We start from the raw sequence: 26,868 nt of genomic DNA, 5'->3' as shown, positions 1-26,868 counted from the left end.
GAAAATTGTTAAAGTTGATTTTCAGGTCTGAGGGCTAAACACTCGGTTTAATGTAAAAAAAAAAAACAAACAAAAAAAAACACATTGATTTTTTAAAAGTTGGCAAAAGCTTCACAATTATTCTGGTTTTTGCTGGAATTTGCACCTATTTTGGAAATATTCTGATATTACAGTGCATGACTATTTTTAAAGGAAAATGTTATTAAAATTCTATCCTGACTTCTGTACCTGGGCACAGTGTGGTGCAGGTTACTCTCTGCACTGGTGGGCCCTCACAGAAGGCTCCTCCATTCAGAGGGGCGGGATTGGTGCAGCTCCGAGTTCGACGCTGCCAGCCCCGCCCACACTGGGCGTTACACTCTGACCATTCAGTCCAAGAAGACCAGCCTCCACTCACTGAAACAGACACACAGAGACAAGGAAAGACCTTCAATTGCACAGTCTTGTATTTACCACATTCATTTGCTTTCTTACTGCCTACCATATTTTATGCGTATAGAAAATAGCTACAAACTTTATGAAGTTTCTTCAGTTATTTAAAACTTGCATTTATGCACAGAGCTGCTAAAATGTCACATTTTCTCATTTGCATGTTATGCTATCACTCAGAGTAATACATGCAAAACCAAGGGAAAACCCCTCCAAAATTAGCATTTTATGTTCCGAATATATGCTAGAATCTTCCATAAATTGGAAGAGGTAGTCTCATTGTGAGACTTGAGAAATGAATAAAAAAAGAAGATCTGGAGTATACTTTACCATAAACAATTAGAGTTGCTGTGCTGCTGCGTCTTTTGGCCACCACGTTTCGAGCCACGCACGTGTAGTTAGCTGTGTCTGAGAGTCTGGCCTGCTTGATGATCAGATCATGATCAATGGTGATCAGGAAGTTGGAGTCCTGCGACGGATCTATAACATCCTCATTCTTCAGCCAGTCCACCTACCAGGATACAAGAGAAGACAGTCACATACCGCTGACATCAAACTCCACAAGATGACAAAGAGAGGGATCTACTAAGGAACAAGAAATAATAATGTTATAATTAATCAACAGAACAACAAACAAATAATGTACTAATTAAAAGATGAGCAATAATGTAGCCCTAAAAGTTTTATCCCTTTGTGTTATTCAACATGAATCATTGTACAAATCAGCAGGTGTTTATGCATAAACATGAGTCAGCACGCTACGCACAGGGCCATTCAGTAAACACCATAAACCTGCAGAGTATTAAACCATCACAACTCACGGCAATAATCAAACACTTCTGAAATTTTATCATTCTTCACACACATAAAAAAAAAGACAACACATCCTCCTTAATAGTGAGCATTACATCATAGCTAACTACCACAAGCAACACAAGTGGCATTTATTGTCTAACATCAGAGATTCCATTTTTATGCTCATAAATGATTACATGACCTTATTTTTGTTTTATTATCCTTTCATGCTATGAGCTTTTTGTGTCATACTGTAATCATGTTTTTAAGTCACTAAAAAGCAGCACAGCTTGGCAAAACAGGCATTCTTAATCATATTCACGAATCATTTTGTTTTCCATAATGATGTATTATGTTGCTTTTTTCTGTCAAAATGAGCCCATTTGACATTCTGTTGTACAGTCAGAACAGCTCAGTGTTAACGTGCGACATAATGTTGATTTAAGCATTTGTAGCTGTTTTGCTGAATTAACAGAGGATATATTGACTGATATTTATGTGTTCTAGTAGTTTTTTTTACTGATGGTGTCAAAACATCAGTGGCTTGGCCTTTACTTCCTTTATGTGTGAACATTTATGTCTGATTAGTTAGACTTCTGCTTTGATGTGTAAGAAATCTTGCAGCAAGTAGCTGTACCCTATAATAAAAACGTGCCCAGCAAAATAGACAACGCAAGACCAAAAATAACGAAGAAAAAAAAAATAAGACATGAGAATGGTGACGAAGAGAGAAACATCTACCTCAGCGGCAGGCATGCCCTCTGGGGGCCGACACTGCAGCAGCACCTCCTGCTCGAGTCGTACCTCCCTCCCCAGAGGCTCCTGCTCAAAGTTCTTTCTCAAGTCTGCAGGGGGGCAACACACAAGTTGGCAGTTAGTGAAAGCTGCCCAGTGACAGCAGACTGACATACTGCTCATCTCAGTGGCAGCGGCCACCACATAAACACGCACATATACATGCATTCACACAATGCAAAAAAAAAAGAGATGATTCTGTCACTCTGTTGTATTTTTCAATCCAAACCCTCATAAACATGCAACATGTCAATCACCCTGTGCCTCACATTACCTTGAGGGACTAAGATGGAGTGCTACAGCAAAATTATTTGCATATATACTTAAGCTGACACATGAGCCAAGAAAAAGTCAGAAACATTTCCTTTTCCACTGTCTCCCCTCCTGTCTTCCTTTCTCTCTGCCTCATTCACAAACAGCCTTGATACTGACATGCAATGCGAACATAGGCACGGTTGCTCTTGGTGGTGCCGGCTGAACTCCAGGCCACACACTGGCACCAGTAGTCCTCGAGTCCAAACAGCTCCTCCACCTGGGTCCTCGACACTGAGATGTCTACTTCCCGCACTACCAGACCTGTGCAGAGAGAGCAGGAGGGAGGGATGAGTGAGGCATATTTTCACACTGCATATAAATAATGCATTGGCCAGATGCCGAAATCAGTTAACGTGCACATAAAATCCTAAAGGACCTAATAGATTATGTAGTTGAAAATGATGTTGGCAATTACATATGATGTTTATATCTGCAAAAAACAAGGTGACATTACTATATGTGTGTGTACTTGTGTTTAGAGGACTTCTCTGTGCATGTGTGTGTGTGCGTGTGTATGTATGCACCTGTGATCTGGTCTAGGCTTTCTCTGGTGATGTGATCGTTCTGATTGACCCATTCTCCGTTACATTTGAAGTAGATTTGGGTGGCTGGTGACGCTCGACACCGCAGCTGAACTGGGCGGTTTTTTACGATGAAAGCATCCTCTGGTTCCAGCAGGAATTCTGGGAGGGGCTCTGCTGGTGCTGATGGGAATGAGTCAGGGAGAACCTCTGTCTCGCTGTAGTCACTTTCTGGAAACACACAACACAGAAGTGATTAAGGTGTCTGTTCTTCGGTAGAAAGATCAGTGCAGCAAGCCTGTCAGTATAAGAATGACAGCTTTGTTGCTCATTCTAGACTTGGACATCCAGAAACAGGAAAAATGACAGATTTGTCCAAAATGTGTGGAGGTGACAGGTTGTCATATGTGTCTAAATCCAGCTTCAGGGCATTAAGTGTATCTCAAGAGGCATTAAAGGGGTTGACAGTGTGCACCATTAGTGGAGGAGCTCTGTGACATTTTTGCCCCCATGTACTGCCACTAATCTGTTCAATAAAGGCCTACAGCTTTGGTCTCTGTGGAAGAGTCCACACTTCTTAGCTTTAAGGAAGAGCGGCTGACCTTCCACATATAGGTCCTGTTGATCACACATTATCCCCTGACATTTCAAATGTGACACATTCTGCCTGACAGTGCTGTCAAGCGTCTCCTGGCAGGAGGGAGATGGAATTTTTGGCCTCTTCAGGTAAACTTTTTGATCTAATAATCAGGAGTAGATTCCATATAGACTATCAATGCTGCAGTGTTAATGGCTAATTCTAGATTTTACAGTTCACACATTAAAATACCAACTCTGATAACTTTGCTGTCTTCAGTGCTTCAAGAAATTCCAAGATTACCAAGTTTGACACAGAAAACAGTGCTAACATTTGTATAACAGAGGGAATATATATATATATATATATATATATATATATATATATATATTACACACATTTTCATATATGTTTCAAAAGGTGCTATAAGTCAGCAGGTGGTAGAAAGGCTCTCTTTCTTTTTATGTTTTAACATGAGGTTTCTTTGAACTTTTCTCATCACTTTCCCTTTAGGGTAATCCAGGTTCTTATAATTTTTAATAGCTCTGACCTTCCAATGAAAAACTTGCTCCTGCTTATGAAAATGATCTGAGTTCAATAAGCATTAAGTAGAAGACTAGAGCAGAGTGCAGAGGATTGACAATACTGGCTCTGTGCAGGAGATTAAAAAAAACTACAGGCATAGCCTGGCACGCTTTCCTCCCCCGTCATATGCACATATACATGCATGCGTGTGAAACCACAGAAATAGCTGTGCCTTCCTTACAGCAGTCTCACAATTTTAAAATATCATTGACTGTATTCAGTGGATAAAGAAAGAGATGTGAAAAACAAAACTAAACAAACAAACAAACAAACAAAAAAAACTACAAAACAAACACATTTACTTTTTGACATTGAGTTTTTAAAAGCACAAATTTGCAGCACTCTGCTTTCAAAATGTGTCAAGCTAAAGCTGATCAGTTATTCCACTACCAGGGGACAAGAGAAAGTACTTAGTAAGTAAGATACCATCTTCTAATATGGGAAACTGAGCATTTCCCCATTGTCATCCCGCTATTCCATCAACAAATTCTGCCTGGCGGTGCTAGAAGAAGCTGGAGGAGTGCTGCTAATAGGTCATCTACACTGCTGTCAGCACAGGACACACAAAGCAGGAAACAGCCTTTCTGGTTTTAACCTAGGATGGACCCCCCATCTTGTATCTGCTCTTGCTATTCTCTTTTCTAGTGATCACATTATTGCTCTTCTCCAGCCAGTTCTTCCACTCATTACTTCATATATTCATGTACTTCCTTGCACCGTTCTTCAACAAACAGACCCCAGTTCTGTGCAACAATAGCCAATTTAGAACCACAAATCCCATGAAAGGACAGGAGGCAATAAAAAATCACAAAACAATATGTTTGATCATTTCCTTATTCAATACATTTACAGAGAAAACTCTCTGTGACATGATAGATCATTGACTTTGGCCTGCGCTAAGAGAAGCATATCAGGAATACAACGATGACTACAACAGATTTGGGGTATTCCTAAAGCTAAAGAATGAATGATTTGCAATCAAAGAATTCAGAGCATGAAATCACGTTTCACAGAAAAAACTTCATTCACCTCATTCCAAACACAAAAACCTCGTAAGTTTTCAAAAATGCAGCTACAACTTGAATCTGTTAACTAAAATATAATTTGACAGCAAAGTTTATAGAATACATATAAAAGCAGGGGTCATGAGAATCATTGATCAGCTGAAAAAAATTCTCAATGCAAAAATTACAAAGAACTTTTAACATTTACGGCGTGTTATACCATGAACAGATTCAGAGAATCTGGGGAGATTTTAGATTAAAGGTCAAGGTCAAGGAGGCCCTGCATGAGTAAACCACCATGTAGACAAAATAATTATAGCTAAATAGGTTCAGGAGTACATAGGAAAAACTATTGTCACTCAACACCTCAACAAAGTACATCACTGCACCCAGAAATGCAACCTGACACTGTGTTATTTATTGGAATTTTTGAGAAACATATGCTACCATCTAGTTGATGACAGGACAACGTCAGACCTAATTTTGCATGGCATTGCAACAACATGGCTTCATAGCCGCAGATCGTGAGTATGCTAGACTGTCCTGCCTGCAGTCCAGCTCTATCTGCCATTGAAAATGCATCACACATCATGGAGAAGGTAATCAGACATCAAGTACAAAGTACTGAGTAATTGAAATCATGTATTCAGTAAGAAAGGGCAGATTTTCCATCAAAACTGCAACAATTTTTTAATCAGTTTCCAAATAATTTAAAAGTGTGTTAAAAAGGAAATGTGATGTAATGCAATGAAAAGCATGCCTCTAGCCCAACTTCTTTTTGACTTTGTGGCAGACATCAAATTATAGATTTCTTTCAATTTTATGATTCCAATGACATTGCTGAGGGAACACACTGAAAATCATTTTGTTTGTACTTGTATCTGGTAGACATAAACTTATGTAGCCTTACTACACAAAGATTTTACAGCAGCACGACACCAAGACATAAATATGCAAAGAAGACCGTGAAGCTTTACTCTCACATACACTTTTGGCTCCACGCTGATATACACTCACGAAATCAAGTATGCATAACACTCAACGTAGGTAGACTTGCAGGTAAAACAAATACAGCAGAATAAGTTAACACATCTAAAAGTGATGCTTAACAATGCACATAAATTGCAATCATCATTGTGCCTCTCACAATGCCCTCCTCTGCTTTCTCTTTACTAAGCCATCGCCTCCACTCTTTCAGACTCTGAATTCTTTGTCAATAACCAATTGTGTTGCCCCTCCCTGCCCCTCACTCCTGCTCTTTCCCTTTGTCCGGCATTGATCGGTCTGTGTTCAAACATCGGCTGAAAACACAGCCTGTCACTCTTCAGGCATGACGAGAGGGTGAACGGAGAGGCAAACAGGGAAAGACAGCAGTTTAGACAGAGACAGAATAGGAGGCCTAAGTATTTGAAGAAATCTCTCTCTCTTACTCTCTGCGCAGTATGCATGCTTATGTTCTGAGGCCTGTAGGAAAGCACGGTTTAATTAAAAAAACAACAACAAATAAAAAAAAAACTTTTGGATGACAGAAGAGACAGACAGACAGCTTATTTTTTCTGTCCCTTGTCTTTCTCTGACATAATGGAGCTGGGGTTCAAAGTAGAACCTGTGTTTTTGGGCCAGCATAAAAACATCCATCAGAGCTTAGCAGCTGGCAATTTGTGCGAAATGGAAGAGTCTTAAAGATGAGAACTCTTTGCTGTGCAGCACACCAAGTCTTTTATTACTCTAATGACAGACAGCAGACAGCTAGACAGCAAACACAAGCTTCTGGGTATTCTTTTCCTGGGTACACAATCGTGTGAACAAACACACACATCTCCATCCAGAAACTAGATGACAACCTATGCTTATACAGTACATTCGCACCAACTTTTCTTTATGTACACTGAATTGAACAGTAGGTGAAGGAGACTGTGTTTAGTAACACAGCAGTGGGAGACAGCTGTTGTGAGAAATCTGCAAAATAAAGAAATCTGAAGAATCAAATGATAGTAGCATTGTACAGGTTTTATTCCTAGCAAGGCGGTCAGTACATCTGCAGGGAGCTGTATACCATCTACACAGAGTAAGACCAAGTACTATTCTGCAAAGAGCACAAAAGGAGAGTCAAGTCATTTGATCCAATCCAAAGGACAGATTATGTTAGCTCAAAGGAATTATATCTTCCACAGTATCGTCCCAGCAAGGATACACTCGTTTATGTTATGTGATTCTGTATTTATTGTGCTTTTGTATTATCACAGATTAGTGTTTTTCTCATTTTTCCGGCAAACAGGTTGTAGCAGCGTCACTACTTTAGGGATTCACCCAGCAGACGTGGTTCTGGTTAAACAGGATTTTACTGTGATGTATTTGAGAAAAACCAGGACAGCCAGCCTGGCTGTCTGCTCCCAGCTCTGCATCTTCTACCGGGGCCTCAGCACACTACTGCAGATAACGACAGATCATGATTAGACATGCAGTGCAACTGTGTCAACCTGCCTCACCTGTCGCTACTCCCTGAACCACAGCTTCACCCCTCCTCCCCACAGGCGAGCCGGAGCCACACCCACCACACAGGTGTCTTAATATCAGCAGTTTATAAACCCTGCAACCAGGGTCATTACACGTTTTTTACAAACTACGTTAAACTGGATCTAGAAACACTAGCTGGCAATAATAAAACACCTGCCAATGGTTACAAAAAAGTGGCTGCAAACAGGGTTTTAAATAGAATTTGCAAACAATGACTATAAATGCTGCTCTACTTAGCACATTGGCCTGAGTTCCCAAACACAACTGATGATATTAAACCTTTAAATGACAGGAAGGAGAATGAGGAGAATGCTGAGTTCTTGTGTGAACACTGTTGCTCCCACATATTTGCTTAGTTTTCCTATTTTCTCTCGAATGAAGCAGTGTAGATGCTCTGAATTTTAAATCATGGTGATCACCACATTTTAGATGGTATGTCTGGTCTTTATAATCACATTCCCATCAACCAATATAAACAGTTCTTTGTTCAGGCCCAGGACAGGAGGGCTTTTTTTTTTTTTTTGGAAAATGGAGACAGTTCTTGGGTGGTCAAAACAAGGAGAAGAGGTTCAAAGGAAGGTTCTGAACCTGTACCAGCAATTGGAACCCCTTTGGTGTAAAAACCTTTATGATAGTAACAGTGGTGGAGCAAGTATGACGGCGGGTATGAGTGGGAGACACATGGAAGCAAAATGGTCAAAGGTGACAAGATGGGAAAACAAGAGGGCAAGACTAAGAAAGGTAAAAGGACACTTAAAGACAAGTGAGAAGACAGACGATGAATTACATGACACCCAATACCGGATTGTTATATTACCTGGAAAATAAATAAGAGTAAAATCTGTCTTTGTCTCTTTCCAGACTAAAACTGTCTGTGTTGTTCTTTCTGCCCTCTGCCTCTCATTTTCACACACACAGACACACGGATGACTGTAATTTTCTTAGCCCCTGCGCCTCTAGCCAGAGTGGAGTCTAAAGCATCTGTACTTTATCATTACCTTTACAGAGTTAGTCATTACTGTCCCCTCCAGTGCCCTCTCTATCCCAACGCTGCACTCAGAAGCGAGGGTGGGGGGTGGGAATAAGGCATAGGAAGAACAACATTTTAAAGCAAACAACAGAGACAGACCATAAAAGACATGGGGTCAAGTTGTGTTTAGCAAGCTCAAGAGTTTCTGTTTTTTCTTTCAAGCATCCTATAAGGTCAAAACAAACAAACAACAACACAGCTTCCCATCTCCCTCTTCCATCTCCTCCCTCGGCCTTCCAGTTGAGTCTATGACACTGGAGAGCTTTTCTTCTTGAGCTACCTCAGACTCCAGTCCTCCTTCCATCCTGCCTGCTGGATTCAAAGCACTTTGAGCAGCTTGACTTCAAATGACATCCACACACACATAAAGATGGAACTGTAGCCCACAGCTATGAAGCACAACTGCCTGGCTGAGCCCACTAAGGACAAACAGCTGTGAGGACAGACAGTCAAATATGACACTGCTTCTGGTGACATTGCCAACAAGACCAATTAATATAGTGATCAGCAGCCATTATGTAACATTGATTGGCTGAGCATATACATCATCCTCATCCAATCTACCTCATTACCATCATTCTTACGAGGATGCCCCAGGGTACGAGTTGCACATGCCACACACAGAGCCAGCTCGGAAGAGACAGAGATAGATGGAGGGAGACAGTCTCTCCTTGTATTCCTTAAAGGACAATTAAACTGAGTGATTGATATTCAGACTGACCTCATCTTCATCAGCCGAAAAGAAGAAGAAGAAGAAAAAAACCCTCATCACAGCAGCGGAGAGAAGAAACCAGCAGGGGGAAAGATAAAGGGAGGACATGTGAAGACTGAAAAAATCAAGTGTCAAGATTTAGACACAAGTTTTGAGGGAAAATCACTGCATGTGTAAGGGTGACAGTTTTAAGTGTGTGTGCGTGAGTGTGAGTGTGCGTGTGCGCGTGTTGGCATCAGGTGACAGGAGTGCAGGTTGGAGCGACACAGCATCACTTCTCACATCAACAAAGGCAGACGTAGTGTGAGGAGACATGCAGTTCATCCATCTGACCACACACAAACACACACACACACACACACACACACGCACACACACACACACAACCCCACACGAACACACACACACACACACACAACCCCACACGAACACACACACACACATTCTAATCAACACTTGCAATTCAAAGCATCCCTTTAGAGTGGAGACAGGGGGCAAAACTGGTCATCTTTTAATAGGAAATGTCATTAATTCACAAGTGACTAATAGACATGCCACTATTTTTATTCCATCACTAAGGCTGTGGGACGACAGGAGGCTGGAAGCAGAATTTGACTTCCTGCTAGGAGCAACATTAATTCAGCACTGTGTGCTGCCTTCAACACGTTGGTCCTGAAGGTTCTGGTTTGGGTATTTTGACACCACCAAGAATTGCATGTAGGGTGGCTTCACATGGCTCTGCAGTGTGTTTCCTCCTCACATCAGCGGGCACATACAGTATAGTCTAGTTTTTTAATGATTCTTACTTCTGCCTGTATTGCTTTTAAAGGCCACTTTCTGCTTTTTGGGTCTTCCCTTTTTAAACAGAATTTAACATGCCTTCCTGCGTTTGTGAAAGGTCTGCAGAGCAACAAAGGAAGTAATCCTCTCCCACAGAAGACACCGCACGGGAACAGCCAGTTTGTAAATTTAGTTTAGATTTTCTTCCTAACTTGTTGCCAAACATAATTGCATAAAGCATGCCTTCTGGCTTAATTGCAACTTACTCTAAGAATAACCAGCTGTTTTGCAGCCTTACATTTTTGAGCAATCACTGATTAATCAAGGTTCCTTCCATTTTGAGTTTTAGGCAGATTTAACTAGAGGTGATGCAGCAGAGCAAAATATGAAAGAAAAAACATGTTTCTTGGACCCTTAAATCTCCAAGCCACTTTTTTTTTTTTTTTTTTGCTATTTTTGGTCTAACTGGTTTTTAATCTAAAAATGCACGTAGAACCTCAACCTTTTTAAGCACAGTATATCTACAGACATAATTTTTTTCAGGAGAGCCTCAGTTCTTAGATTATGAGTGCTAAAATTATGTAAAATTAATGTGTCACAGAAATAACACACAGATAAACAGTGATCAAGTCTGATGCTGTTTGGAGATTAGCATCGAGAAAGCTATCTTACAAGTCGAAAGTTTGACAGGAAGGATATTAATTTCTTGGTCAAAATAGCAGTCTCTTAGCAACATATAATTGACAGTAATTTCTTTTAATTGTGATATTAGCATAAATAATCATGTCATCATGGATCACTAAGTGTGGATTTACCATAAAGAGTCCATGAATAAACACTACTTTTTGCAGCTGGATTGTTAACCTCATGGACAGGATATAAATGCCTGTGAAACTTCTGCTAATCACCTAAATGGTAAGCTATCGATCACAATTTACCCCACAGAGTAACACACATTCCTGAGAAACTGTTGATAATATAAGCATGATCACTCAGGGGCGCCGGTGATTTAGTGGAGTTTGAAAGATAAAAGAATGTAAATTTCTTTAATGTCCTTTTTTTTTTTTTAAAACTGTTTTACTTGCATTTTTCTATAAAACATTTTCTAATAGTTGCACATTGTATCTTATTGTTACCACCAAGTTTGGGAAAAAAGTCAGCTATCTGCTCTGCTTCTGCTAAACTTGCTTTTAGTGGAATTGTCACATTTCCTTTGTTAATTAAACAATTAGTGGCTGGTGTTGTGTGTAACTGAAAAATAGCGCTGTGCATCTTCACAGGTCTCACGGTTTGGTTTGATTCAATTCCACAATGCATCACTCCGGTTGCATCCTCAATTTTCTTTATCAATGATAAATGATCAAGCTGTCAGAAAATTATGAACTCCCTGTTTCTTTATAATTATTTCAGAAATCAGTCTGAATTTCCTGATATTGACAAACATTCACAAACATGTCAACACTGATTCCACTGCTAGAAAATAAAGAAGAATCATTACTGTACTTTGATGTTCTGTTATCAAAAATGGTTAAGCTGCCCTCTAGTAGCAGATTTCTTGCAGTAAAGCAGGGTTTTTTTCCCCTCAGTCTTTCCGTAATCAGTTCAGACAGAATATGGAAGTTTAGAAGGTATTTTTCATATTCTCATTTATGGCCAGAAAGAAAACATTTGCATCGCAATGCATTGTAGAAACAATTAAATTTAACGCCCCTACTGAAAAATACTTCTTTTTTTTAATCTAAATGTATGTATTCCTCTACTCAAAAACTTAAAAGATTAGATTCTCCAAGGTCATTTTTCACTCATAGTTGCTGTTATCCTTCACTGACTGTGCTAGGACAGAAAAAGGTGGGTGTCAGAGGGCTAGAGAGCCGACTGGCAGAATTGAGAAGGCCGAGCAGGTGACGAAGATGTACAGTGACAGAAATGCTTCGCTTGTCCATCCAGCATGTCCGGGTGGCAACAGAAAAGAGCCTGAGGACATGATAACACATGTGCACACGCATACACAACAAATGCAGAAACTTGCAAGACCTCATTTACAGATCTTCTTGTTAAGAGAGTTATCCCACGCTCTTTGCTGTAAGGTGTGTTTCCCTAGAAGCCTTTAATTGTAAATTAAGTGCGTCCTGCCCTTTTTCCAAAAGACTCACCCTCTGTCCCCCCCCCCCCACCCCATAAGCCTTTGGTGTCGTAATAACACTTAATCAGCCCTGTTGAAAGAGGTGCCATGGGGAAATGCAGACACACACATGTAAACATGTTATCAAACCTTATGTTTACAGACAGAAATAAGTCACAATGAAACAGTGGTAGCTGGTGGTGTTTTTCTCTGATAACTAGGTAAATGCTGCAGAATTTTATGGATGTTAAACATCGAAGTATGGCTGCAGTGTGTGTGAGAAACTATGGATTATATTTATCCACAGCACATGCAAGGGACAGCCTACTCCGAATGAGATTCAGTGTGTTTTTGAACATGTGGGTGAGTGTGACTGTGAGTGTAGGAGCACTAAGAGGATTTGGGCTTGTGTTGTAGCCGTGAGCCCACTGTTACTGCTGCTGCTACTGCTGCGTTAGAATAGACAGAAGGGGGTGGCCGCGTTGAAGCTGAACGTGTATTCTGTCACAGCTAGGGGGCGCCACCCCCCATCAAGCTCATTAATCATTGCCTATCAAAAAGTGGCCCTATGTTGTTTGTGTTTGCCCTGATGACCACCTACTGCATGGGAACACAGGCATACACAAGAGGTACTATCAATCACTATGAGAAGTGGAGACAGAGAGGGCAAGAGAGGGGTGAGGGCAGAGGGGGAGGAAGAGGAGGAAGAGTGGGTGAGACAATGATGTTTTCCTATTATCCTCTCCAAATTACAGAGCAATGTCACAACTATTATACTTGGAGGTCAAACTCATAAGCTACAATGACACTCTTCCTGCTTGTGCGTAAGTGTAGACAATACTGTATGTGTTGAGTGTAAGGCGCCAGTGCTTGTCTGCTCCACCGCTGTGTGGCTGCTTGATAAGAGTTTTGCAAATCTACCCATAGTGGCTAGTTGCCATGGTGGGTGTTCACATGGAGCCGGCTCCTCAAGAGGCATGCAGTCTACACATCCATTAACACACACGCAAATGCATATATTATCTTGTGCTACCTCACTTCCTCCATTTGGAAATCTTGTTGAAAATCTGATTGTGTGACTGTAAATGCAAGTATGGTGAAAAGGTGAGCAGTACAGTGGGATGAGTGTTTGGGAGCTGGGGCTGTTTAAATGGCCGTAATTACATGAGAAGATGAGCTGCATTCCTTCCTGAGGGCAGGCTGATTACAGGCCTCTTCTCCCTGGGCCCCTGTAATTACCCACCTATCCTGACTACCCCCCCAACCCCCTGCTTCACCTTCCATTCCACTGTACTTGCAAGAGTTCTGTTCGGTCTTGGCGGGGCAATAGACCACCCGCCCCCCCTCCCAGCCCCCTGTCCTCTGATCCACCTCTCTCCTGAATTCTGCAACACTTCAACACCCCCCCTTTCCCACACCAGGTCACTATTCTATCCTCTTTATAGCTCCTCGAACTGATTACTCGTAATACACACACACACACACACACACACCCACACACACACACACATATCTGAATGCTCAAGGGTATCTTTTCTTTGAATTAAATAATATAATATAAAAACATCACTTACAACCCATTATGGTTAATTTTTGAAGACCGCAAAAGAATTTCTGCAGTACAGGGTTATAAATGTGTGAAAGAAAATGGGCTACTGCCTGATGCCAATAAACATTTACAGCCACCTTTTGAGAAGAGACAGCTCCTGCCCTGAAGTTAAATCTCCGCACTTTCTTACCCCCATTTTTGTCTCTCACACACTTAAAATAAAGATGGGATTGCATACATGGCCTCACACATACACAAACCTCACAAAACCTGAAAGTCCACACCAGTTAGGATCTGTGATGAGACTGGAGAGACAGAGACAGCCAAATTACATGTTCCTCACCCAAACTCCTACAATTGTTGCAGTAAGCAGTCCCTGCTACTCTTTCATTTGTCCTTAAGTAGCCTGGATAATCAGCACAGAACTTGTTTACATTTTGCACAGGTTCCTTGCTTAAAAATGAAGATTCAGTTCAGGTTCGAGATGCAGTCTTTGGGTGGTGCCACAATCTAATGTGTTCAGTCACAAAGCATGAACTTTGTTTGTGAGAGGAGCTAAATGCGTCATAACATATGTGTTTTTTTATTATATGATATGACAAGTCAGCTCCCGGGAGACAGGAAGATGGCTGGATCAAACTTCCTTTACAAATCACATCAGACACCCTGAGCAGGTGATAATGAAGGAAGAGGAGAGTGTTAGGGGGTGCTTATAGAGCTGGAGAGAGAGAGAGAGAGAGAGAGAGAGAGAGAGAGAGAGAGAAACAGAGAACTAGAACATCACAGGGAGAAGACGGATGGATTAAAAATGAAAAGTCTCGATCTCTTCAAGCATTATGAAGACAGAAAGCAGAGGGAAGGGAGACCGAAATAGAGCTTGTCAGGGAATGAACTTCAAGAAAAGGGACAAGAAAATGGGAGAGATGGAGAGTGTGTGCATGTATCCTAGCTAAAGTAAGGCAATGATGGAGGAAAATGGGAGGAGGAGATAGAGATGAGAGGGAGATTAATGGTGAGGCAGATAGTTTGGCTCTAAGTGGGTAGACATGCAAGAAGGCAAAGGAAGGAAGAGAAAAAGAAGGAAGGAAGAAAGGAAGGAAGGAAAATGGGTGGATAGAAAGGTAGAAAGAGTTAAAGAGAGACATGGAAACCTGGGTGCAGAATGAACACAAGTCATGAATGGTGTGTGTAAGTATGAGGGTGTGTGCATGAGCTGTGGGCTTTGGCTATGGTTGCCATGATTGCCCGTACTATTAGAGATGCCTTCTGCTGTAATGTGTTCTGACAGGGGCTGATTCTTGTGACTAACTGCTTTGGCAGGAGAGCTACTCTGTCATGCTAATGAACATATGAGGAGATGAGCCGGATTGACAGCAGATCAACAGGCCACATGCGTGACCTCTAACACACACACACTGACAAACAGAGTCTGTGAGAACAGACCTTGCTGTCATAAATGTGTGCAGCAGCCCTGCACACGCTGATGCCCCAGATGTCTCCATTCTAACGTGTTTCCATGTGTGACAGGGGTGACAACACATGAGCATGAGCAAGCTGAAAACAAAGCACGATGAAACCCCATATAGCAGGGCTGGCGTCACTCTGTTCCTTCATTGCGTCCCCTTGCATCAGAGAAATCCCTAGATATGCAGTTGACAACTAGCAACATGTTACAGGATGGCGGTGTATGTCTGTGTGAGCATGTTGGAGGAAGATGTGGTTTGTGAGCTGCATAAAATTGCCAATAAAGCAATGTTTCATATCCTTGAAATGATGAAAGTACAGTCCTATTCCAAAAGAACTGTCAAGAAAAATATTTACTAAATAGACTTAAAATTAGTGACAATTGCATTAAATTGCTGCTTAAATGGATAATAAAGGTTTGGATTACATCATTAAAAAAAGTTTGACTTGAGGTAGAAACAGATGGATAACGAGGGCAGAGTGAAAGGTAGGAAAGGAACAGTAAAGATTAGGGCACTAATAGGCAGAAAATCCACGTTGGAGGAGATAGATGACGAGAAGTGATGTGGCGATAGCAGGGGAGGACAAATGGAGAGGCAGAAGATAGAGGTGAGATTCAATCTCCTTACTCTGCAGAATGTCACGGTCTTGCAGGCAAAAAGTATTCCTGTGCAGAGGCTAATGGTTGTTTTATCCTTCTGATCTTTTTCCTTCATTCCCTTTATACCTCGCTTCATCATTCGCTGAAAATAAATGTCCCTCCCTGTGCTCAGCCCAGACACAGTAGCTCGAACCAGGCCAGCGGAGAAAAGGAACAAGAGGAGATTTTTATCCAGACCTCTTGCTTCAGCGAACAAAATGTGGCTCTCCTATGCATCTTTGGCATCCTGTTTTTGATCTGAAGTCATTATTTTCATCATCATTTTTAAAAAGAAATGGACATTTTTGCATTTTCTTCTGTAGTTATTGTGGTTTGTTTAGCTCTTCCAATTCCACAGCAAGAAAGCTAAAAATAAAAAAAAATACAAAGGAAAACTTCAGAGGCGAATGCTGCTTTCCAATAGGAAGAGAAAAACCACAACATACTATTTTACTGCCAGGCAATCTCAGCGATATGCAGCAACAAAACATAAAACTTATAGGGGCAAACATCTTACAGACTCACTTTTGGCCAGATCGTCATTTCCACATCTGGCAATCTTACTTACGTCATGTCCAACAATAAAAACTGGCAACTCTTCAGGCAATTACCAAAACAGCTACATTGCTGCAACCTGTGCTTATCTCTGTACTATTTTACAAAAGTAAATCTTGTTATATTTAGGGTCAAAATACTGGTATTTTCCTCTATGTGATGACTCAGCAGCTGGGTATCAATCATTCATGAGGCTTTGATTCCTGAGCATGTTCTTCAAAACAGCTGCAGGAACGTCTCCTTGCCCCAAGGACATGACGGAGAGTGGGCTGGACTACTAAAGAGTACATCCCAGAGCCGTGAGCCACGACCAGTATGACTAGATTGGCAGGAATGGTGGTGATGGAGAGCAGTGGTGAAGAGAGCATGACAAAAATCCCCTTGGCATGGACAAATAAAGTAGGCTGCAGTAAGCGAGAGTGAAAACTTGCACGTGTATGTGTGTATAAACTAAATGAGGGAGAGATGGAGGAAGGAGAGGCAGACGGACACCCGCCAGACGCCCAGGGTCAGCACTGACTGATAGTGACTGTGTAGTGAAAGCATGTGACACTCTGACAATAATAATGAGAGACTCTTTCCCGATCTCTTTGGCTTCTCCTTCTCCTGTCCGTCTCTCCTCCCACTGCTGCCCCCTGCAGCGGCACGTTACTTTGATCATCAGCACCCTGACTGCATGTCCCCCTCTTGGTCTGGGTCAAATGGGATTGGCAAGCAGAGTCTTCTGATCATGCAAACCCAATATATGCTCATTTTGAATTCGATGCTGGCAACACATTTCAAAGAAGTAGTAAGAAGGGCATATTTACAGCTTGCACTGTTTTCTTCTACGTTTTTAGACATGCAAGTTGAAATTGCACATATGAAGAGCTTGATGAAAAAACGAACACTTCAAACACTTTTTTGCAAAGACATTTTAATATTTTTTTGGGGTGACTCCTCCCCCTCTTTTTTCCAAGAAAAAAAGTTGAGATCAAAACGATTACAGGAAATCAGTTTGGAAGTAATGAACAAGTTGTTATGGGAACAACCAGCTGATGCTTCTTACAGAAAATAAACGTGGTTAGAACTCAATGGCATAAAAGTATAATCATAACAAATCCATCTAAAACTTTTTTATTTTTCTCTCATATATGTCCAAAGAGACTAGATTTTATTTTGATCAGTGGCCAAAATTCTGTTTATTAAAGATTTGTGTAAAGGGGCCTTCATCAAAAAAAAAAAAAAAAAAAAAAAAAACCCAGAAAATCTACTGGATTAATATAAAACCCCAGCTACTGTATTATATACATGTTTCTAGTCTTTTCTAATTTTTTAGTCTGTCCCTACTCTGTTCTAGGTAGCGTTCGTTTCTTGCTCCCCTGTCACAGCTGGGCTTCAGATGCTGATTGCCTCACCTGCTCCTCGTTTGCAATTAGCTCCCTCTATAGAAACACTCCTTGGTTTTTGCTAGTCATTGCCAGATCACTGTTGTTTTGTTTGTTCTCTCTGTTAGTCATGTACTTTGTCCTACTTTTGGTTTATTATGTTTGGATTTAATACTTTGTCCAACCTGCTGTGGCAGTGCATTTTACTATCGAGCTCCACCATTTGCCTGACTACAGCTTTTAGTCCTGCTTTTTGGGTCCTTCCTCCTCATCAATCATCGCCTAATTAGCTGTGAGATGTGTTTTGTTTTTTTGTTTTTTTTTTAGGAAAAAACCGAGGAGGAATGACTGTGTTAACAGAATATAATGAAAAAACAATAATTTCCCATAACTACTGAGACATCTTTATGCAAACCAAAAAATGATGCCAGGCAGTGTCACTAGGTTTTATCAGAAACGGTATGTAAAAGCTTTTGGAGGAACACATGTGGTGGTTTCGAATAAAAAAAATGGAAATAATAGCAATAGAGTCAGCAATTCATGACTAAATTGGTGCCCTAATATCATTATCCCTAAGAAATATTTGGGGCAGTAATGGAGTAAAGCAAGGATCCTCAATCCTAGTCCTCGAAGACCAGTGCCCTGCAGGTTTTTAGAAGTTTCCCTGCTGAAACACACCTGATTCAGACTGAGACTTCTGCAGAGACTGATATCAAGTCCTCTAATTACCCACTGATCTGAGTCAGGTGCATCACAGCAGGGAGACTACTAAACCCTGCAGGACACCAGCTCTCGAGGATCCAAGATTGAGGATCCCTTGTGTAAAAGATATATTAGTAGACTTTGGTACCGGGATCATAGAGATATAACTGTATTGCTTGCTCGCAAGGCTCTATTGCTAAAATAGAGTTTACTCTGAAGTAAACAATCTGGCCGAAACTGAGCAACTTTCAGTTGTGAATGTGTTTTGACACAAGAGCACTGAAAATGTGCTGCTTTTAGAAAACCCCTTGTTAATTCAGGTGATGCTAACAAGAAATCAAATTAATTGGCACAATCAAAAGTATATGAGATATTGGAGGGGCTTTGCCCGCTTACCTTGGGTCTCTGCCAGAGAAGAGCTAGAGCACATGGCCATAGTTCCTGTGGACAGCAGGGCATTAACTCTGTCCCAGATCCTAATGGCCATGGCCCACTGAACCTGTCACAAATCAAAGGCTGGCCAGAGTCACGACTCCTCCACTGCAACTGACTCCCAGCAGCACTGTTTTGTTTACACTGTGCATTTTTTCTACGCTGTGCACTTGTGTATGTTCTCAGTGTGGTCCTTGGAGTGTGCGTGTGGCCCGGCCTTTTCACTCAGTGTTTTCTATTCCCCTCTCACTCTCAGCCTCTCTTCCCCTTCACCCAGCTGAAGCCAAGGCAGCAGTGCTGGTTAAGAGCTTTGTGTATCCCATTAGGATGATGAAGAGGCCTTTCATCAGTACACTCCCTCCGGCCAGGCGTTGACAGGAGCTTTACCTCGACAAGCCTCTCAAACACACGGCTCAACATGAGACAGCACCCAGCGAAGAGGTCTGCAGGCAGTGCTCATACTCACTGACAAACAATCACTGCTGCACACACACACACACACACACACACATTTATACAGATTCTGGGCACAGAAAAAAAGGTTAAGACTGGGACATTTTGTTACCAACTTTTCACTTTCAATTTTAAACCCATTTCTAGCCACTACCAGGAGGGGAGACAAGAGGAGGCGAAGATGGAGGAAAAGTCTTGACTAATTCTGACTCTTTTGTACTCGGATCTATTTTTAATCACAGTCACAAGAGGAGTAATAGCAGAATGGCCGTGTAGGGCTTAGTCCAGATGGGAAAAGTAATTTTTCAGGAGTGGAGGAAGATGGAACGTGAGGATAGAGGAACAAAAAAAGACACGGGAACAGAAACATTGACAGAGATTGATAGAGAAAGAAAAGGAGACAGACTAACCACAGGAGCTAAGATGGCCTGGATTCTTTGGACCAGTATTGATTACCTAGATATGAAAAGCCAAAGAAAGAACCTGTTGAAAAATGAACGTAGTAAAAACAACAGACAAAATGTACACGCCCAGAATCTGAGCATTGTAACTGCTTTGCTATAAACCTAATGATGCAGAAGCAAAACAAGTCAGTTGTTAAAAGAACTTCTGTGAGGGGGAAAAACATGCATGACATTTCAGGAATGGAACTGCTTGCATGTAGACCCACAAACAATTTTAACAAGTACTCCAGCCTATGGGACATTAACATGATCTGATGAGATTTGTTCTGCTTTATGGGGCGATATATGGAAGTGAATATGTATGTAACCACAGACAAACATACTCATTCAAATACACAGCACAGAGTCCCATCTTCTCTGTAGTAGTCTGGATTATTCCCCTCCACATAGATTAACTTTGTATAATCGCTTCTGAGAATTATGAGCTTAAAACTCTGATGCCAGCCAAAGATACGCTGCCAAACACACACAATAAAATTAAACACAGGTATAAGATAAACTCCTAGTAGAAAGTATTCTTCCTTCATTTTCAATTTCCTAAGGACCTAAATTACATTTATGGTCATGTACAAGCAACTTAGCAAAAAGTTGGCTTGACTACATTTTACTACATCATTATTGCACCTGATAAGTGCAAGTACTTTGCTCACTTAGCTTCACTTTAAATCAGAGCTAGCATTGGGAGTTTTTATATTAAAGCTAAGGACAGCATGATGCTGCAGCTGGAAACAATGCTAATGACAGTGTTTAGTGTAAAAACCAAAAAGAACTATCTTCCCCAGGATAACAGCATCATTGTGCTTTTGTTCAAGCAGTAATTTGTATCCACTGACGGTCATGTGAATGAGTATCTGAAATCTACAGACACTTCACCTGAAACCATAGAAAAATTAGCTGTCTAACACATCAACGTTTTGAAACAAACTCCATCAAAGTACTTTTGTGCCTAAACCTACCTCATCATTGTGATGCTCGACTTAATGCAGTGAGTGAAAGAAAAACTTAAAAGGCAAACCTAGCTGAATAAAACAAGATATAGATCGTACAAGAGTAATTGCTCTCAATCATGTCTTATAAATCACTAGAATAAAAGGTAGCCAGGGAGCTTAACTGGTTCACCGCCCAACCCAAAAAACAGGAAAAATTACGACCCGTGTCCCTTTAGTATAGGCCATCCAGCTCTTTCCTCTCTTTCATGTCACTCACCAGTTTGAAGTAAAGGCCACAAGAGCTGAGAAAATCTTTAAAAGTGAATTAAAAATAAATCAATAGAATTATGTGCTAGTGGGTTGCTCTGCAGGCACACTGCTCTGCTTGTACTTCCACTTCCCCTGTTTTGTCTTAGTTTACTTCTTATTCATACCCTTTGGGCAAAGTCAGTAAAGTCTGCAGCGTTACCAGGTACTAAAATAACACAGGGTAAATATTATGGACAAAAACTCATGGCAAACAGTTCAAAGACTCTTATCCAGATCTTTTACCTAACAATGACATGTCCAGGATGGCACCAATGGTGGTTAAAAAGCACTACAATCCCACCTCCCTTTAGCTTTCTACTGATTTTCTTTTTGTGGTCTGCTTGTACAGTCTTAAAAGAGTGTACATACACATTAGAGTACAGGATGTGTTCATACAACCAGGTCTCCGTAAAGCACATAATACTGCATCCTCTGCATTCTTTTTTAAAACCTTGTTAGCATTTCAAGCTCGTCCATTTTGTTAGCTAGCGATCTTGTGTTACCCATCAAAACAGTGGGAAGAAACAGTTTGAATTTCCACCATTTATCTCTCTGCCCTGTTCGTACCCTGCATCCTCTTCATTTCCTCTTCAACTCTTTTGGGATTTGTTGTTTTTTTTTTTTGTTGATCATCTTAGTTTTGGAGAGTTTAATCAGTCGATTCAGTAGGTAAACACCTCTAAAGTTGCCATAGAAACTCATCATAACAGTCTGAAAAGAGTCCAAAGTATACAGAGAAACCACTTGAGAAGCACAGCCTCCGGACCAGCACGAAAAAAATCGAAAAACTAACTTGATGGCGATTGTCTTGAAAAAAAAGTCGATTGTATCTGAATCTGATAAAATTACTATAGAATACGGCTAGAATGAAATGTGATGTTTATTCTCTGTAGGTTTTGATTGTGAAGACTTTCATGTATAATAATTTATTCACTATTTCTGCAACTAATGATTATGTGTGACCGATTACAAATGATGTAGATTTACCTATGCAGAAGTAGAGCATAAATTCAACCCTTTTCTCTCCCTGAGGCATATCTCAAGTCAGAGCAACAACAACCCACTTCTTGAATATCCACAGAGCCACTATGAAAATGATAACAGAACAGCTTGATCCTCATACAGCTGACATCAATTAGGTCATTTGTGACGCAAAGCGGCCGTCACAAAGCATAAAGGTGTTTATATTTTTTACCACAATTCAGTCTATTCACCATGACTGACTTTACTAGTTCTATTTTCCCAACAACAAAGGATTATCTTTAGTGTGTGTGACTTTGTGAGGTTCAAACATATGATGGGTGGAACAACATCTAGGTGAGGGCATAGGGGTCCAACTAGAACACAGAAACTATGGGGAATATACAGTATATGGAGTTCTGTTAATGGTATAAACTACACCATATCCAACAATAACACAGAGGCTTTTTGAATAGTTACAAAATAGAAAATCCACAAATGATTGATGTGAATGAAATGAGACACACTGTGTGCAATTTCTCTGCAAATATGCATGAAGCTAAATTTATACCAGACATAGTAGTTTTATCAGCTGTACTGCACACTGAAGCTGGCTGATGAAATCCAATATTCATGTGCTGTTGAAGTTTTTTTCTCATCTCATAGCTCACACTGGTGCAAACGGTTAGGTTAGGAGGTGCCTGTTAACTCAATATCCTAGTCAACATAATGGTTTGGTATCATTAAGGCAACATGACAATGATAAAAAATGGAGCTACCAGAACTTCAGCATGTGTGACTCAGCATTAACTTTCTGCAACTTACGGCTTTTCAACTTCCAATGGCATCTGTGATCCTGGTGTAATACAGAGAGTTTCTTTGCTGCACATGTACAGCTGTGAGCATTTGATTAGTTGAGTCAGTAGAAAATTAAGTAATGTACAAAGATGTAAAGTTAAATATTACATATTTCTTCAACATTATGTTGCTTTAAAAGATTTCCATCCCTTATAGTTGCCCCAAAAGACAGGGTATCATGTATGGTCAATACTTTGTATTGCCTCCTTTGATAAGCTTTTAAACTATTTTTGGAGCCAGCTAGGACTTATCTAAATCTTGTTAGGGGGGTTTTTGCTCATTCTTCCAGGAGAAAAAAAAAACTTCTGAAGATTTTTCAGCAATCTTGGTTGCACTGCTCTTTCGAAGACTATCACAGATTGTAGAGGTTTCGGCCTGAGGGCAAAACATTAAACTAGCACCTCTTTGGAGTGTGATTTGTATCATTATACTGAAGCAACCTTTAAATTCCCAACTTTTCCCAAAAATAATGTTGTGATTGCCTCCAAAGTTTGCTGGCATCCTTTCTTTCTTTCTTTTTTCTCTTTTTAATGAAACCAGGGATGATTTTCCTGCACCAGCAACTGTAACACAAGCCCAATGAAAGCCTGATGATAAGTGCTCACAGTAATAGAAAGCTTTCTTTCTCCATACATATCTCTTTTTTTATACATCCAACAGTGTTTCCCCTACTTTTCGTAGCTATGGTGGTACTGATCGACGAAAACTGACATTAGCTCTGTTGTCGGCTGGAAACAGACCAATCAGAGGATAATACACGTCAACCACAGTCTCCACTCCAGGAGTATCAAGAGTAAGGACTGTTTAGCCAGGTGTATGGTGACAGAATTTAGAGCGCGCTGGTCACCACCGCGAGAACATTGGACCACATATGTGTACGCAGTGGATTGATGGGCTCTCTCAAGGGTGATTCTCTGCTTGCAAATACAGTGTTATTTCCTTGCAGTGCAGAAACCTCCTCGCGATGTGTTTTTTCCACTCATGGGTACTAGTTTACTCACGCGTATCACATTCCCAGTGTTTACAGTGCTCGTACTTCATTTTCATGCGTGCGGCAGATTTTGAAGTGCGCGCCTTTTGGAAACGCCATAACTTGTAAAATGTAATCAAGTTGAATTAGTTCAAAGCACCTGATTATCATAGGCAGGTAAATATTCATTTAGTTTACAAAAAAAGTTTTCATTCTACTGAAATTAAGATTTGTAATAAGGAAACAACAAAGGTTTTGCACTTATTATTCATAATCCACGATGCTTATATTAAGGTGTGGCTGTGCAGTACTAGCACACCACCAATCCAAGGTTTGTTGTATCTTCCTGATACTTCTCGTACAGTAAAACCAAAGTTTCTATTCATCTTTCTGACAATCCTATGAGCATTTCTCTCATGGGCTTAAAGACCTCAACTTGACTTCTGCTGTTCCTTTAAGCTGCTGTTACATTAAAGGAATATGTAGATGCATCATACCGCTGATAAATTTTAACTTGCAATTCTACTGTTATAATCCCAAAATAACAAATATTTATGATGATGTGCCTCTTTTCTGAAGGGATAAGATGGTATTTGTAAAATAGTAATATATAGAGGCAGAACTGCTAGTGAAGATATATTGTGTCGTCACTGTGTGATGATGAATAGCAACAAAGACATTCTTTGAGAAAATGTTGTGAAAAAGTATACTATTATATCAAGAACAGATGACATTTGAGTTGTTTTAGATGGAAAGTGTGCTCTTTTGGTGTCTCACCTGGCAGCCTACCTCCGGACTTCTCCAAACTGAGAGCATGCTGACCTGTCTACTGTGGGTAACACTGACTACTTAGAAGCACTTAATTAGATAAAGGGAGAAAATCCCTGTAAGAACAATACTTTAGTATATTAAATAACTTTTGAGAATGATTGCTTTATATCTGCAGTGTGCTGGCAACTGCTCAGGGAAAAATGGCTTGCTAATGTTGGTTTAATAATTTTGCATTATTAAACATTAACAATATAACCCTAAAATGACACAGTTGTTTCATTCTGTCCCGTTAATTTTTTAACAAAGAAACAAAAACAAACAAATAACTATGAAACAATTATTTTTAAAATGTTGTAAACAATGTCTTGTTTATAACTTCAAACCTTTCAGAGATCATACAATCTACTAAAATATATCTACAGTAACAGAATCAGGGGTTCCCAAATTTTAGCACCGTAAGTAGAAAAACAAAAGATTAAAGTCTCAATTTAATTCCCTTGCACAGTAGCTTGCAACTGTTTTCTCCCAATGAAACATTAAAGCATGTACAGCTAAACTACTCTAAAAGTACAAGCACATTAATATACATTTCACAGTCTCCAATCATTTTAATGGCTGTGGAGACATTGAAAGCAATCAGTGAAGCAAATAAGGAGGAAAGAGAGACACATGGAAGCGAAGTGGATGTGATGAAGTGAAGCTACCTGTGTATTTAACGAGTGTGAAGATGAAAAAGAAAGTTAGCAGAGCAGAAGAGGCAATTTTGGGTAGTATGCGATTCATCATGCCATTTTGTTTTAGACTCATCATGTTCTGAGGTGTTCCATATAACAAGGTGTGGAGATCAATAGCATCCATTTACCGAGGTGAAGCTCATCTAATCGTCTGGTGCTCTGCTGCCCACAAAGGGAACTGCCACATACGCCTGGACCTCTGGAGGACATCAGAGTAATGAAATGTACACTCCAGTGCAGTCTATTGTCAGGTCCAAACAGCTAGCAGAAACATAGCTCCTGTGCCTCTACTGTCTAATTTCCTTTATCACGTCTACCTTCACATATTAGCCATAAATGCAACCCTCCCCCCCCTCTATCTTTGCATGCAAATGCACTGACTCTCATATTATTTGGATAAGCCTGCATGTCATTTGGTACATTAAGAGCACGATGGTGTGAGGGGACTAAAATATCAACAGCACTCTGTTTTTCTGTCTAAGTCATTGACTGTGTGCCTCAGGGTAACATTACAGTAAGCACTCCTTGTCCCCGTCTCCCATTGCATCTCTATAATTCATCTTAATTGGGAAAAACAACCATGAAAAAGGTTCACTAGGGGGATGTAAAGTACAGGACAGGTCATGTACTTCTGTCACTGAGGAACCTTCAATGTTTTGTGTTTATGAAAGGTGAATAATGGTATTCATTTAGCATTACAAAAATGTATTTTTTTTTAACTCATGACATGGCATAGAAAACATCACAAACAAGAGGACCTAACTTAAAGCAATGAAAGAAAGTGTAATTATTTGGAATATTTTGGGAAAAAACTACAATGAAGATTAGGTCCTCTGTGACAGAAACATAATGAATGACAGAATATATTTTCAGCTTCTTCATTTACTGTGATTTTATGCATAAACTGTTATCTTTTCAAGGGTTCTCCAGTTAAGATTACCAAGCTGAGAGACCGTTTTATAAAAATCAGATAGAGTTTAAACACTGTCTGGAAAATGAAAGCTAAACATGACATTTGAAAATTAAATAGATGAGCATCGCTGTGTCTGTGGCAGCTCAATCCCAAATGGAGACCAGTTTTAACTGCATAAACACAGTCTTGCTTTAGGTTACAAACAGGAAATTCTGTTTTTTTTTATCTCTGTTTCTGCAAAGTAAAACTTCTGGAAACTGGTACTCTTCTACACATTCATAGATAAGCATATTCCTGCTTCTCTCAGAACACAAAAAAATGCATGACAGAGGATGCCACTGTGCATAGCACGGGCTCCCACATTTCCATTATATGTTACATGTTTCTTATAAAATGCAAGATTGTATTATTTGTGTTTTATTTAATTTTCTTTATCCATTTTCCAGAGCCTGCATTATCTAGGGCAGTGGTCAGCAGTTTTAATCAATTTTCCAAAGGCAGGAGCACTAGGTCGGTCAGGAAATCCCTGCAGGACAGTAGGGAATGGACATGGCAATAATAATAACACAAAATCTAACCTGAATTATGCTCTAAAGAGATTTGGTCAAAATAATCC

General features: G+C 40.3%; 1 protein-coding gene across 2 annotated transcripts in view; it reads right to left on the bottom strand.

The window, feature by feature from the left end:
• Positions 1–26,868, bottom strand: part of unc5b (unc-5 netrin receptor B) — a 53,435-nt gene that overhangs the window by 14,706 nt on the left and 11,861 nt on the right. For both annotated transcript variants that reach the window (XM_042010967.1, XM_042010965.1), the window contains 5 exons: positions 2,859–3,086; positions 2,452–2,595; positions 1,966–2,069; positions 760–940; positions 229–396 (listed from right to left, as the gene is read on the bottom strand). In XM_042010967.1, coding sequence (XP_041866901.1) covers positions 229–396; positions 760–940; positions 1,966–2,069; positions 2,452–2,595; positions 2,859–3,086 — 825 coding nt within the window. The remainder of the gene's footprint in view (positions 1–228; positions 397–759; positions 941–1,965; positions 2,070–2,451; positions 2,596–2,858; positions 3,087–26,868) is intronic.

This window comes from Melanotaenia boesemani, chromosome 16 (genome assembly GCF_017639745.1).
Source record: "Melanotaenia boesemani isolate fMelBoe1 chromosome 16, fMelBoe1.pri, whole genome shotgun sequence".
Lineage (NCBI taxonomy): Eukaryota > Metazoa > Chordata > Actinopteri > Atheriniformes > Melanotaeniidae > Melanotaenia > Melanotaenia boesemani.
This window is presented reverse-complemented; position numbering and strand designations above follow the sequence as displayed.